The following is a 16307-nucleotide window of genomic DNA, read 5'->3' as shown; positions in this document are numbered from 1 at the left end:
TTTTATACACAATATTATGATAATTTTTCAGTGGCAAGAGGTTTGAAAAACATTTTAATATGAAGTTCTGTTTTACAGATCTGGCAAAGAATCTGAAGAGACAAATTAACTCAGGACCTTCAGATGCCCTCCCTCTACTGCGCCCTCCTCCATCCCTACCCCTTGCTGCCCAGGGCAGGTGGGAGAGCTGGCCCTGAGGTCATAGAGTGGGAGGGCTGTCTCTGCCCCTCACCAGCCTCAGCACTCGGGAGAAAGGTCCCTGCACCTTGCCTGGGCAGCACAATAGAGCTGACCCTGATGGTATAGGTGTGGGAAAGAGGGCACGGAAGCAGGAGAACTGGCCCTGACCCTGGCCCTTGCTGCTTACTGCCTAGGGTGAACTAACAGGGGCAATGCTGGAGAGCTCACCCTGGTGGTGAGGATGTGGGAGAGCTGGCCGGCTGACCAACCCTGCAACTAACTACCCAGGCCCGGGGTTATGAGTTGGCCCACCCCAACATCCACCCCATCTGTGATCTGCCAGAGCACATGAAGGGGCTGGTCCTGCAGACTCAAAGCTGCAGGATCTCCATTACACAGGGCAACAACAGGTTACCTAAGAGGAGTTCCAGTGAGGGCCCAGCATCAATAGTGTAGCAGACACCAGAGGCCTCAAACCAGACCAACGACTCTTTGCAATGAACACTTGCACATAAAGCTATATGGATAAAAGGGTTTATTGCATGACTCACTGTGTCACAATGCAGCTTCCATGATGAGATTTTTTTTCCTGTTTTTCTTTCCCTTAAATTTTATTATTTTATGGGGGGGAGGTTGCAAGGGCAGAGGATGGATACAAAAGAATGGGAAATGAATGGAAGTGAGATGCATGATGTGAAAGACACAAAGAGTAAAAAAAAAAAAAGCTAAAAAGGAAGCAAATTAACAAATGCACATGGACTTAACTGAGTCTCTACAGGGTAGCTGAAAAGTCAGGACTTCCCTAAAGATGAGAAAAGTAAGTAGCAGAGTTATAAATTATGAAATGAAGTAGGTTTTTTTCCCCCACAACATTAAAAGTTGATTTGACCTGTTTTCTGGATGGAAAAACTTTTACTATACTGCAGAAGAAAAAGTTAGACTTCGAAATTAGAGAATCTACAGCTGTATTAAAAATTGATAATCTTAGGGTTATTTGGTAAAATCCTTGTTATCTTAGGAAACTTATCCTCATAGGTAACTGATTAATCTACATATCCATACAACTATTGTATGGATCTCAATATGCAATAGCTTTGATGTATCAAGTTATAATCTGTTTCATATGACAGCTTTCACAATGTTCTAAATGTCAGTTCAAATATTACCACTAGAATATACCTTGAGTGGTAGGGTTTTTTTTCCTAATATCTGAAATCCCCTTTTAAATTCTAAGCAGAATGGTGTGTGTTTGCTTCATTATGAAACACTGTGCATTCTAGTTTGCATAAGATAAAGTTTCTGCCCTGGAAAAGCTAATGGAGCCCAAATGAGAAATGATTAGAACTGATCAGGATCAGACTGCTCCATTACATAACAAATACCCCAAGGAGAGATTCAAGCATAATGGGAAAGGTCTCACTCAATCACTCAGAAGAAAACCCAAAATAAACTGCTTAAAAAAATTATGGGATTTGTCCTCTTTTAATGTTTTTTTTTTGTTTTGTTTTTTGGGTTTTTTTTGTTTTCTTGTGTTTTTGTTTTTTCAAGACAGGGTTTCTCTATGTTGCTTTGAAGCCTATCCTGGAACTAGCCCTTGTAGACCAGGCTGGCCTCAAACTCACAGAGATCTGCCTGCCTCTGCTTCATAAGTGCTGGGATTAAAGGCATGCACCACCACTACCACCAGCTCTAGGATTTGTCCTTTTTTTTTTTTTTTTAAATATTTATTATTTATTATGTATACAATAGTCTATCTGTGTGTATGCCGAAGGCCAGAAGAGGGCACCAGACCTCATTACAGATGGTTGTGAGCCACCATGTGGTTGCTGGGAATTGAACTCAGGACCTTTGGAAGAGCAGGCAATGCTCTTAACCACTGAGCCATCTCTCCAGCCCCTAGGATTTGTCCTCTTAAAAGACCACAAAATACATTGTAGCTAATAACAGGAAACTTGAGCAGAAAGGATTCTGCAAACTAGATAAAAGTGACAATCTCTGGACTGTAGGTGGCACTTAATTTTGACTTTGTTATTGCTTAAGCACAACTTCTAAATTTTTATCACAAAATAAATACATCACATAGACACATGAAAAAGCTAAGCTGCTCAAAGGCAGAATATTCTGTCCTGCCAGCCAACTCCCAAATAACAACACAGAGACTTATTAGTCATTGTAAATGCTTGGCCCATAGCTTATGTGTGTTACTAACTATCTCTTACAACTTAAATTAACCTATATTTTTAACCTGTGTATTACCATGTGGCTTGATACCTTTTTTTCAACTTGCTTCTCCCCACATCTCCTGGCGACTCTGCTTTTCTTTTATCAAGCCGGTCCACAAGTCCCACCTAACCTCTTCCTGCTTGGCTATTGGCCATTTAGCTCTTTATTAAACCAATGAAAGTGATGCATCTTCACTTGTTCCACAACAACTGTTAGTAGTTAATCATATATAGGGAAAATTCTATCACAGTTTCTAGTATTTTAGCAGTTATAAAAGAAACCAAATTTCCTGATATCAAGGATCTTTTAGACATGAAATAAATACATAAGAGTATAACTAGCCACACTGAAAGAAAATTGAGCTATTTATTAAAATCTTTTCTACTAGAAGACAGGACATACTAAATAAAATATAGCTTACAAATCTTACAATTAAAAAATTCTTTGTCAGACGTTGGTGGTGCACACCTTTAAATCCCAGCACTCAGGAGGCAGAAGCAGGCGGACCTCTGAATTCAAGACGAGCCTGGTCTACAAGAGCTAGTTTCAGGACAGGCACTAAAGCTATACAGAAAAACCCTGTCTCAAAAAACAAAAAACAAAACAAAAATTCTCAAGGTCAGTTTTAATGTTCTGTAACAACAAATAAACATCTTTAAATTTTCAACTTTAAAGGTACTATTTACAATAATGTAAAATTGCATAGAAAATTACTTTTTAAAAAATTTTCTGGCAGCCAGGCAGTGGTAGCACAGGCCTTTAATTCCAGCACTCAAGAGGCAGACACAGGCAGATCGCTGTGAATTTGAGGTCAGCCTGGTCAACAGAGTGAGTTCCAGGGCAGTCATAGCTACAAAGAGAAACCCTGTCTTGAAAAACAGCTACAAAGATTGTCTGGCTCTATTTGGCCCGGTACACAGAAGGCTAGTTTCATTTAGCCTTAGAGATTATTTTCAAACTGTATACATATACAAGTACTCATGTAATCTGTATACAAATGTAATAAATAGTGGCATACACACTGTTGAATAAATTTGTTTTTATTTAATAATATAACTTGGCCATCTTGTCATTTTGTTACTTTACTCCTGTACATAAATCTACATGGACCTTAATGGCCATAGAATATGCATATTCATTAATATGCTGAAAACGAGCATCTGAGGGAAACATTTCATTCTTAAGCACTAATTTGCTTATTTTGTATGTGGGGTAGGTGGGTATGAGTTGTGCATGCTGTTAGCTGACACATGTGGAGGTCAGAGAACAATGTACAAGAGCCACAGTGTTCTTCCACCACGTGGGTACCAGAAACTGAACCCAGGCCATCGGTTCACTGGTGAATGAGTGCTTTTGCATGGGGAGCCATCCTGTTGGTCCAAGAAAGAAATTTTTCTAAAAAAAAAAGTAATTCTACCCTTTCCCTGCAAAACAAAATCAATAATCAGACAGGAAAGCTATAAAATCTCTGCCCCTCTCATAATTCATAAACATTGGCTTAGGAAGCAAATTCCACACATACTCAACCTTTTGGAAAGGTCTCTACTTTTATGTCCGCAATAGTTCAGAGAGACTAAATCAACCTTGCTTTAAAAATGATTCAAACGCAAACTTACCTATCCCCGTGCTTTTCCAGGTTGGAGAACAGAGTTGGGTAGAGAGGGCAGTTAACCCAGGGAAAGAGCCAAGAGGAGCCAGTCTCTGCAAATCTCTAGAATTCCACAGGGAAGTGAGAGCAACCCAAACGGCGTCCCTCGGGCCCTCTCCTCCCTTTATAACTCCCACAGTTACTGCAATAATTCTTATAGCCTAGGAATACACACCTATCTTAGGTGTACTATGCTCTGCGTTATAAGATGGGAGAGCAGAATGGACGAGCAGCTTGCCCTGATAGCCTTAGATATTCTGATGAGAAACCACTCTGGGACTCAGTGCTGGTAAATCAGCTTGAGGAAAGTAAGTCACTGTTTCTGAGAAATACAGTTTCGTGTGACAATGGTGGTGAGTGTCATCTCAACACTCACGAAGCTGAGGCAGGAGGATGATACATTCAAGGCCAGCCTGAGCTATATAAGACCATTTCAAGATAAAACAAAAACTAAAAATTTCTTCCCCGTTTTGCCCTTGAACATGGGGCTGGTGGGAAAAGGAGCTGCCTGTGACCCTGCTGCTGATGGAGACTCCCCACCTCTCCTACCTTCCTCGATGCACCATTTGGACATCCTCATGTTTGACACTGTCAACCGTCTGGTGCCGTTTGGACACTGACTTTCCAAAGCACCAGGACCTGCTGAGGATTTTACCTGTTCCTTCTTGAGTCCTTCCACCCCGTGTCTCTGGCAGTATGGGTGTCACGTGACCTCCTGCGCTAGCCTCCTTGACAGATCTCTGCAATAGCCTTTCATCTCTCAGCAGCAGGTCCCATCGCACAACTGCTTTGAATGAGTAATGCCTCAAAAATCCGAACAGACCAGAAATCCATCACGCCAAGCGGGTTCTTATTGCTTTCCAGGATGGAGTGCAAATTCACCATACGTGACAAGAGTCTAGACCCTTGGTTATCCTTTATCCTAAACCTCTGAAGATCCCCAAGCACACAATGCTATGGAAAAATGATGGTACCCCAAGAGATGCCCACATAGGACCATACTGCATGGAAAAGGGAAATGAGGGGGGGAGCAGAGAGCATTGAGGATGCTGGACTGTCCGGGTGCCTGGTGTAATCACAGGGTCTTCATAAGAGGGAGGCAGTGCACCATGGTCAGAGGAGACACAGTGATAGAAGCGTAGGTCAGAAACAAGAGTGATGGCGCACATAGTGTCTTGAGGACGGAGGGATGAGACCAATGCAGGTAAACTAGAAGCTGCAAATGGGGTAGGGAACAGAGTCCCTCTCCCCTAGAGATTCCAGATGCTTGCTGGTTAACCTGATGTTGGTCACTGAAACCCATTTTTGAGGTCTGACCAGAGTGTGATGGCAATAGTGTTATTGAAGCCACTATCTCTTTAGGAATTTTATTCTCCACAAGAGGAAGCTGAGAACTCTTACACACACACTATCACTGGTCTTTAGAATGCCCGATCCTAAGCTACTTCTCTAATCTGTACTTCTTAGCCTCATCTCAAGCACGCCACTGGGGACTTTCTAAGTTCAGACAGATGATTTTCCCCTTCCTGTCCTGTGGTGACACCTTGTTAATATATCGCCATGGCTTCTCTTATTGATGTGTTTACTCCAATGTTCACTGAACATCTACAATATACTACATTAAGAGGAAAAGATTGCATACCAGGTACCTGTTGAGACTCCTTCCTTAAATATTTCATTTAAACCATCCCTATCCACTCCTAATCGCTCCATTAGGATCCTACTTGTCAGAGACCCCAAACCTGATCTGTCAGTCATTTCTGAACCCCCCAGATCACTTCCTGGAGCATCATGTATTTGATGTGCATGGGTGTTTTGCCTGTGTATGTCTGTGTATCATGTGTTTATCTGCAATGCCTGTGGAAGCCAGAAGAGAACATGAGATCACCTGGAACTGTAATTACAGATTGTTACAAACCACCATGTGGGTGATGGGAATTGAACCTGGGTCTCTGAAAGAACAGCCAGTGTTCATAAACGCTGAACCATTTTCCCAGCCCTTTCCTAGAGCATCATGGCCCTATTAGGTTGCAATAATGATGTGACAGCCTATAATTTCTAGTTAACTTTACTTTGAATTTTATACAGTTTTATACAGATTTGATGTGACTTGAAGAGGAACGGTATCAGGCGCCTTCTTTAACCAAATGATTAAAAGCAACGTCCTTTTTCCTGTGATGAGTTGTCACAAATGTGTTGCTCTTTCTCTTGATTACAAGCTTGTTCATTAAAAGAAAAGTGCACATGCCAAGGCCACCAGCAAGGTTATGAAGTTCGATAATTAATGGCATTTTGATGTGCTTTCCCCTGTTACTGCTGAGAAATTTTACCATCTGAAGCTTGAAACTGGCAGAGACGTTAATGTGCTAGCATCCACTCTCCGCTTGCATCTTCCTTCCGAATAGACCCAGGTTCTGGGCAAGGCTGGAATAGTGTGCTTTAGAGACTGTCAGTGATCATGCAATTGGTTCCAGCCAATGAGATTTAAGCAATGAGATGTAAGAAATCAGGGGCCAGATTTGGTTTCTCTTGCAGCCCCACTCCCACCCCGACACACACACACACTTCCCTGACCTTCCATTCTTCCTGTCAGAAATGCAAGTGTGAAGTCAGACATGGAGAAACAGTTGTCAAGAGTCTGCTCGCATGAAAGACACACACAAGCATCCCAGAGGAGGAAGCCGAGAGGAAGCTGGACCATTGGCATCAAGATTCTTTTGTTCTTACCCTGTACCGTTCCCTCTGGACATGGTATTATGAGAAAAATAAATCCCCACGTTACTGCGGTCAGGTTCTGTAATTTCCAACCACACAAAATTCTCAGCTGCTGCAAAAATGCTGGGATAATACAAAGCACGCGCCACAGAAAAGAGCCTTCGGGGCCCCTCCATTTAAAGCAGTCTAGAAACTGTTCTAGAGAATTACACGGCCATATAGACGGATGTCTTAGAAAACATTCCTGTCATTGCTTCCTTCAAAAGTATCACAGGAGATTTCCCTCTAGCGAAATCCTCCACTGAAAAGCTCCACTAGAGTAGAACGCTCAGCTTCAACACAGGTGGATGAAAGTGCGTAGAAGGGTGTGTGGGAGGTTCTGGGAGAAGAAAGGAAAAGTACTCCACGATTTAATTAAACTGCTAAGAAAGCAATATAAAAAAAGACGCAAGGCAAAAGAATGTGTCTGTGGGTTTGTAATGCCCTGGAATGAATAGCTTTTCCACAAAGGATCAATTATACAGGAAGCAATTTTCTTGTAAATATTATATGAAAGTTTTTTAATTTCAATAAAAAATAGCGGTCTATTAGCAACAAAGACTACGAAACTGCTCAGTGACAGCGCTGTGAGACGCAGGGGCTAACGTATCTTGAGGGAATGGAAGAGTTATAATAGGGAAGCAATGTTTATTCGCGGTGCTACCGCCAGGTGAGATTTGAAAAGATTTCTGTGCTAATAAGTAAAGGCAAAAAAAAGAGAAGTAAAATTTTCACAATTAGAGGTGTTAAGATGACATTTAGAAGGAAATAGAGAAAAGGTGACAGGAAAGCAAAGAAGGAACAAAAAGAAAATCATTTATTTCCTATTTCCTTTTTCTAGACACCTCAAGTTTAAGTCATTAAAAAAAAAAGTCTCATGTCTCCTCTAAATGCAAATTTGCTGCTGAGAGGAGACAGAGTGGGGTAACTCCGAAGCGGGTAACAGTCTCCTGAGCTAATCTTCAGGAAGACACACGCCACGTATGCAGTCGGATCATTACTGGTTGATGTGGGCAGTGCAGCACTGTCCCTCAGTGAGACTGGAGGTAAAAGGTACTGAGTGACATTAGGAAGTTAGGGGAAGGCCTGGCTCCACCCCTTTCCCCGGTAGTTTCAACCTAGTCCTAATGGAAGTGGCAACGCTTCAACTCTCTCTGACTTCACAACCTCTTGTGAAGGAATCACGTTGTGTCACCCAAACAATGATTTTAAAATTGTTTTGTGAAAAATAAGTTTTTATTAAAACTAGAAATAAGAAAGGAATAATAGGTTTCTATCTTCTTGATTTTGCCTGTGGAATAGGAATTGAGGGTAAGAGGGTCAGTGATCATACATGTCAAGGACAGTGAGGAGTTGGCTACATAGGAGTTCCTTCTTGGATTTAAATGTACCGTCAATAGCTGGAGAAATTCCTCAGTGAGTAAGGGCACTTGCTGCTCTTGCAGAGGTCCTGAGTTCGGTACACAGTACACAGAAGTCAGCTCACAATGATCTGTAGCTCCAGTCAGGTAATCTGATGCACTTTTTCTGGTCTTCAAGGGTACCAGTCATTTATGTGGAGTTTGGACATACATGCAGCCAAAACATTCATACATGTAAGATAAAAATAAATCCAAAAGAAAAACGAATGTGCTATCAAAATACTTGGATTCAAGCCAGGAATGGTGACATACAACTTCAATTTCAGCACTCAGGAGGCAAATGCAGCTGGGTCTCTGAGTTTGAGGCCAGAAATGGCTGGCTATATAGTGAGACCCTACCTTAAATAAAAATAAATAAATAAATAAAATTCTAACAGTCAATAAGAAATACTAACTACCACTTGTTAGTAGTAATCAATAACAGATAAATTAAAATAATTAACTACAACATGCCCAATCAAAATAACAAAGATCGGCATGTAGTGCGTTACTCTGAACTTGGGAGAGAGAGATGGAGGAATTCAAGGTCGGGACTGTATACACACAGAGAGAGGTGTGTGTGGGAGGGGAACACCCAGGCTTGCAAAAGGCCAGGGATGTACCTCGGTTGGTTGAACGTTTGCCTAGCATGTATAAAGCCCCACATTCAATCCTTGGCACACATAAAATTAGGTATGGTATTAATTATTCCAGCACTGTGGAGGCAGGAGGACCAGAAATTCAACATTCAAGGTCTTCCTCAGTGAATTTGAGGCCAGCCTGAGATACATGAGATGAAGGTTTCTCCCCTCAAAAGAAATTCCAGGACCCTGGGGTTAAAGAGATTTCTTTACCAAATGCTAATCCAAAGTGGAAAGGTAAGAAGTTGGGCAATATTAAACTAAGAACTTCTGTAAGGAAATGAACAGGCAACTGGCAACATAAACATTATGGAAATGTATTTGCTGTCCAAGCATTTTCCTCATAAAAGTGTGGGTCCAGAAGCATATTTCAAAAGCACATATAAATTAATAAGATAAAAGCTGACAAGCCATTAAAAAAAAAACAGAGCAGAAAACCTGAACAGACAGTTCACAACAAAAAGACACCTTCCCATACTAAAAGGCATTTGACTTCACTTGTTAAGAGAATCCAATTTAAGCCGCAACATGATAGCACCATCAGCATGCTATGGAAGCTAAAACAAAACAAAATGCTCAGTGACCGAGGAAGAGCAGAAGAACGGAGCACTTACGTGGCTCGTAGGGGCGTAAATCCGTGTATTTTCTTCAGGAAAATTGTTCAGCTATTTTTGCCTTGCCATTCTAGTCCTACATATATTCAGTGGAAATGTGCACACATCATCATCATAAAACACAAGCAAGCATACTCCTAATAGTGCCTTAAAGATGACCTCAATGCCATTGTCTGAATGCTGACATCAGCTCAAAAGGGATTCCGTTAGTTGGAGGGACCTTATAGAAAGTGACAAAGACTCCTCTCTCTCTGTTGAAATTAGAGTCCCAAGAGGGGAGACCAAAGAGATGTGATTTCTGTTAGCATCACTATGGGATGCCTCTCAAAGTGAAGAACACACCCTCAGCAGCCATCAGCTCTGCAGGCTCACCACCCCGAACCATAAGCAGTGAGGATGTGCTATGGACTCGTTATCGGCAGCAGCAGAACAAGGTGAGGCAGTCAGATTCACTTGAATCGTTAGTTACTGGGGATTTGAGGAAGAGCGAGGAATAAAAATCAATCAATCTTAGCATCCCAAACACTATTTGGATTTAGAAAATGATACTCCTGGTCCTGTCCAACGGGAAATGTGAGAAGACACAAGGTGTGTAAACGGCACACACGACTCTTCTTCCAAGAACAGGATTAAATTAACTGCTACCAGATCTCACTCGCAGCTGCCATCTGAGGTTTATTTGATATAATAACATGACAGAATCAACAAACTTGCTGAAAGGTACTCAGCGACATTTAAAACCAAATCTTCCCACTCTAATAGCACAGCATGTTTCATACTCAAAAAGACACTATAACATGTTAATATTATAGCAAGTTTAAAGGATGACATATAGCTTATGCATAAATACAACATTCTAAAGCAAAGTACAAAATAAGAATATTCTTATTTAATAAAAAATTTGTATAAAAATATCTAGGCTGGGGGAGATGGCTCAATAGATAGTGCTTAACAAGCAAGTACAAGGGTATGAGGGCCCTGGGTCTATGTAGAAGCTGGCCATGGCAGTTGTATGTTTGTAACCACAGGGCTGGAGGAATTGGAGACAGGTGGATCCCCCAGGGGGCTTTCTGGCTAGCCATCCTGGCCCAAACAGTGCTATACATTTCACTGGAATACCCTGTCCCAAAAAATCATGGTGGAGAGATGCAGGACACCTCATGTAGATCTCGGGTCTCCATATGTGCACACACAGGTGAATGCATACAAACACAGGCACCAGCACAGATGTACACACACACACACACACACACACACACACATCCATTTTTTTGAGGCAGAGTTTCTCTGTGTAGCTCTGACTGTCCTTAACTTGCTCTGTAGACCAGACTGGCCTTGATTTTATGGACCCACCTGTTCCTGACTCCCAAGAACTCGAATTAAAAGTGTGCTCCAGCAACCCACTTTTAAAGTAGGAAGGTATACCTCTAATCCAGATCTTTTGAGGTGGAAATATATTTTTTTTTGTATTTTACAAATAAAGTTTTATTGGATCACAGTCAAGTCCATTTGTTTTACTCAGTATCCATGGCTGTTTTGACGCTGTAAAGTCAGGGTTAGGCAGTTAGGAGACGGAGGACATGGCCTGCCAAGCCCAGAGCATTGCTCTCAGGCCTTTTAGAGAGCATGTAGGCTGACACCTCGCTGAATAACAAGTGGCATTTTCCTTACTATAGTCTTATATCATTTTCAGAGGGACCCAAAGGGTTACAGTCAGTGAGAACATGTGGATTAGAGCCCACAATGGGGTGCACATCTGTAAGCTAGCATTTGGGATGTGGAAGGAGGAGGATTTAAGAATTTGAGGCTAACTTGGGTTATATGAGAACTGGTCTCAAAAAAAAAAAAATGACATGTGGCTTAAGGCTTTTGTGATATCCAGGAAGGCTTAAAGAAGGAAATTACAAATGCAAACCATTGTATCTCTAGGCAAAAATGTCCATGAACTGAACTTTTAGGGAGTTAATCAAGAGCCAGTATAAAAGTATAATATATATGATTATCACTTTATGTAAAGGGGACATTTCTTGTGTCGGCAACAGTGTACTTCCTGCTGACAGTTCTAAGTGGCTGACAGATCGTATCCACTGTGTTGGTATACAGGCCTTTTCTCTGAAAAATGTCCAGGAGAAATGAAGAGAACACATCCAGAGGAGGGAGGAGAGGAACTGTGTTCAGGATGCTTTCCCCAAGGTCCCTGTGCCCACGACTCAGAACTTCAGAGGAATGACAGGCCAGTATTTTGGCTGCTTTTTGTCACAGTGCTTGTCAAAGCTCATCTGCACAGCAGCCTCCATGGCCAGGATCTTGGGAGCACTGTCCCCATACAAGCGCTTCATCTCTGCTTGACGCCGCTCCCCAGGCTTCTCTGAGGGAGGCTCTGTGGACCTTTGGTGGTTGTAGTACAGTCCATGGTCGGCATTTACATAGTCGTCCAGGCGCTCGGCTTCTAGTTGCTGTTGTCGCCGCCGCTCTTTTCTGTGCCTCTCAGTCTCTGCAAAGTACTGGCGGAGCTCCTCCGTGATTTCCATATTGCTCAGGTCGCATTCTATTTCATTATCTGAATCCGACTCCATCTCTTCCTCTTCATATGGGGCTTCATCTTCTCTTGTGGTTGCCTGGATTCTACTGCTATCATATAAAGGCTGCCCAGAGCTTTGGAGATGGGAAACACTGTAGGGAGGCTCCTGCCAGACCACGTGTTGGTTTTGATAGTTCCAAGGATGCCCAGCCTCATAAGCAACAGAGTTCCAGGGAAGAACTCCTTGAGGGTAGAACCATGGGGAAGTGAGACAGGAATTCCTGGACTTCCTGTAGACATTCTGGTGGGTTCGCATCCAAACCATTGCATGATGATAATGTCGCCAATATCTTGTATACGCTGGGTGAGAATACCAAGATTCACTAGTTCTCCATTTTGAAGTCATTGCTGCTATCGCTGATCGCAAATTCCAAGTGAGCACTCCTGGGCATGCAGCTTGCAGATGTCAGGCGGTCGGCAACCACGGGTCCAATTTTCGGTGGAGCGGGGGTAGGGAGGTCGGAAAGATCTTCCTTTAATCTGGGTCATGTAGTAAACAGAAAGCAACTTGTTGGTTCCCAGCCACTCAGCCCCAAAATAAGCAAACAGAAACCATATTATTTAAATCACTGCTTGGTCTATTAGCTCTAGCTTCTTTTTGGCTAACTCTTACATATTAATTGAACCCATCTCCATTAATCTGTATTGCCACGTGGCAGTAACTTACTGGGTAAAATTCTGTCAGACTCTGGCAGGGCTACATGGCTTCTCTCTAACTTCTCCTCTCTCCCAGCACTGTGTTCAGTTCCCGCCCCCCTCCTCCCCGCCAAGCTCTGTTCCCCTACAGCTCTGCTATAGACCCAAAGCAGTTCCTTTATTAACCAATAATATTCACAGCATAGAGAGGGGAAACCCACATCAGGGTCACACCTTCTGCTATTGGCCTATTAAAGGATACAGTGGTGTTATCCATGTCATACTTGAAAACCTGTCTTCTGATTCATTCGGCCCTCATAAGAGCCTTGGAAAGGGTGAGATGCAGATCCCAGACCAGCACCTGCTGCTCACACTGAGGCATCGGTACAGCCTCTTGGGGGAGTTTCAAACTGAAAGCACCCACTGGGAGGGTGAAGGCCAAGCAGAAGCACAAGCCTTACCAAGCTCCACTGGGATCAGAGACAGGGGCTGCCAGCCTATGTCAGAAAACTAGCCCAGCTGCTCCCAGTGAAAGAGAGCCGCCAGGTTCCCTTCCTTAACTGGCCAGAGAGGATACACATCAAAAGCCTCCCAGCACCAGCATTTTGTGACTGCTGTGTGTCCTTGGATCTGCTGCTTATTAGCTGTCTCTGTCACTTATAAGAGAGTGACGGGGAGAGAGAGAGAAATTATTGAATGCACACATGCTTCAAAAGAACACCCCTGTAACATAGTTTCCAGTAAGTTATCACCATGGCTAATAAACCTATTTTTAAAAAGTTTTTGAGGGACAATTGTTAAAGATTTTAATGAGCAAAAATGACTACCCAGTGCTGCCTTGGTGAAAAATCAGAACACGTATAGTGACTTCCTTGTTATTTTCTATGTTCATAGCAGGTCTTCCTGTCCCCCTTCATCTGATAACAACAGGCCCTGATGCCACCACAGATCACAGAGATAAACCTAACACCAGGCCTAGTCAACTATAGAGTTCATGTTGGCTCTAACATCATGATTCATGGTTGACTTAATTTTAGTCATGTGATTCAATAGAGTCAACCATAAATTAAGAATGTTTTCATACAGACATTTGTGTTGTCTTTCCTCGATTTCTTTATCATGTAATATAACATCAATTAAGAGGATATCAGTGGTTATCATATTTAAGTTTGAGATACTAAAAGAATAACCCTCCAGGGACATTGCTACCTACTCTAAAATTTATCATGTATTTGTGGTTGTATGAGGTATAGTTATATCATGTTTAGCATAACTGACTTCATTAGATATATAATGTGTTTGTGATTGTACATGAGAGAAATACATCATGTTAGGTGTAATTATGACCTGGATATTGTTTTCATTTAAAAATTAAGCATGACATAAGAAGATATGATTGTGTATCAAGTTGACAAACGGTGGACTTGTGTTGACTATTCTTGACTAACTTGACTACATCTGTAACTAAAACCCAGGGGTCTGGTATACCTGTGAGAAATTTTTTCTCAATTAAATCATTCTAGGGCCACCCAGTGGTAGCATATGCCTTTAATCCCAGCACTTGTGAGTCAGAGGCAGACAGATCTCTGTCGGTTCAAGGCCAACCCGGTCTACAAGGAAGCTGGGTTTTTTTTGTTTGTTTGTTTTTTTGTTTTGTTTTTTGGCTTCTTGCTCTCACTCACATATCCATTATTTCACTGGCATAAGAGCCTGCTTCTCTGGGATTCCAGTGTACACTAAAAATCAGCTGAGAAAGCCTCATGTACTGAACAATTACTGGATTCTTGAACTTTCTATTGGTAGACAGCAATTCTTGGACTAGCTGAACAACAGCCTATAAAGACAATTTAATAAACATTCATTCTGTAAGTTCTGTTCCTCTAAAGAACCCAAATACCACATGCATATATACATTTACTATGCATATGTAAATATATACATACTATGTAAATGACTGCAAAGCTACATATAAAAATGCCACAAAAAAAAATCAATGCACATACAATAGATTTTTGCTCTATAACACATTCTTTTTAAAAGAAGAAAAAACATTTCCTCTTAAGGTTTTATTTTAAACTAACTTCTATATTTTTAAACCATCAAAGAAGTCTATTTTCTGAGGGAGACTTCGATCTCATGGAAGTTGCTGCCCTTATTACCTACCACTCCTACACTCTTGAGAGAATCATCCTACAAACAAAACAATCTCCCATGCAGCCACTAGACGGCCCTTGGCAAGATCTAACATCGATAACATTGCTATCAGCTCATCGTCCTGCGGGCACTCGAGTTTTGCCAATTGTTCTAGCAATGCCTTTCACAGCAGGAGCCCCCGCTCAGAAGCAGGCCCTGCGTGGAGTTGCTGTGTCCCTTTAGCCTCCTCCAGTCAGTCTTGCTGTGCCGCCTGCCTTTGACACTGGTGATCGTGACACATTGTATACTACATGCCAGTTTTCCCTGTGGGTTGTCCTTTAGGCTGGGTTTGTCTGGTGCTTCCTGGTGATTAGATGCACGGTAGGTCAGGACAAGAGGCTGTGCTCTTCGTCTTGCAGTCTGCTTCACACTTGCCCCTGGTGTCACTTCCAACATTTAATTAAGACAGTCTCTGTCAAAGATCCCACCGCACAGTTGCTCTTTTCCCTCGCAATTAGTGCTTTGTGAGAGCTAAGTTTGAAACGAATAAGGTTTACCCACTGGATACATAATTTATGTATTTGTTTACCCAGATTCACTCTATCCAATAGGTTATCGTCTAATGAGAGAGACAGACTCGTGTTGCAAGTGAGGTGAGGGGTTTCTGAATCGGTCTGTCTGTCCTGTCAGTCTGTCCAAATGCTCACTGAATAATAACTATCTCTTTTGGGCGACATCTTAGTAGAGCATCTATGGTACCTGAAGAGAATTTTCACCTCTTCACGCTTCTACAGGTCAAACAAGCCTTCTGGCATCTCTTTAGAGAGTACCGCATCCTTCCTAGAGTGCCAAGTGTCCTTTGGCAAGATCGGGTCACTTGAAAAGAAAAGGAGCATGACCCATCACCATCTGTCTGGTGCTGCCCATCTGCCAAGCAAGGGCATCATGGAAAGGAAGGCCTTGCATTGTCTCCTTCCTCCCTGGCTGCAGCATCTTCCAAAGACCCTGAGGGACTAACGGCTGGCTCTACACTCTAAATCTATTGTCCCATTTACACAAAACTGGTGAAAGTATGCCCAGCCAAGATCTCAGAGGGTTGCTTTTATTTATCTTTAACTACAATAGAAGTGTTCATGTGGTATAAAAAAATATATATACTGTGGTGGAGTGGGCAGAAGCAGAAGAGAACCTCAAGGGAGCATTAATAGGGCACATCACACCACATGACAGCTGCAATTAGACCCACTTATTAGGTGAGAAAACTAACACTTGGGGGGCTTAAATAACTCATTTATATATTCACACTTAGAAAATGGTTAAACTTAATGTTTGGGGTTTGGGGTTTTCGTTTCATTTATTTGTACGTACATGGGGTGGAGCGTGTAGTCACGGACCACATATAATACTGAGAGGATAACTTGTGTGAGTTGCTTCTCTCCTTTTACCATCTGGGTTTTGGGCCTGGAACTTGGGTCATCAGGCTTGCTGGCAAATGCT

General features: G+C 42.2%; 2 protein-coding genes across 2 annotated transcripts in view; both read right to left on the bottom strand.

Annotated features, from left to right (window-relative positions):
- The window catches only part of Ccdc148 (coiled-coil domain containing 148), a 230044-nt gene that overhangs the window by 156989 nt on the left and 56748 nt on the right, over positions 1-16307 (bottom strand). The window lies entirely within an intron of this gene.
- On the bottom strand, positions 11671-12387 carry LOC130864687 (gem-associated protein 8-like). Its single transcript, XM_057755391.1, has one exon. It carries the CDS (start codon positions 12385-12387, stop codon positions 11671-11673), a length of 717 nt encoding a protein of 238 aa, XP_057611374.1.

Source organism: Chionomys nivalis, chromosome 22, assembly GCF_950005125.1.
Source record: "Chionomys nivalis chromosome 22, mChiNiv1.1, whole genome shotgun sequence".
Classification (NCBI taxonomy): Eukaryota; Metazoa; Chordata; class Mammalia; order Rodentia; family Cricetidae; genus Chionomys; species Chionomys nivalis.
The sequence above is the reverse complement of the archived record's forward strand: the minus strand, read 5'-3'. Positions and strand labels throughout refer to the sequence as shown.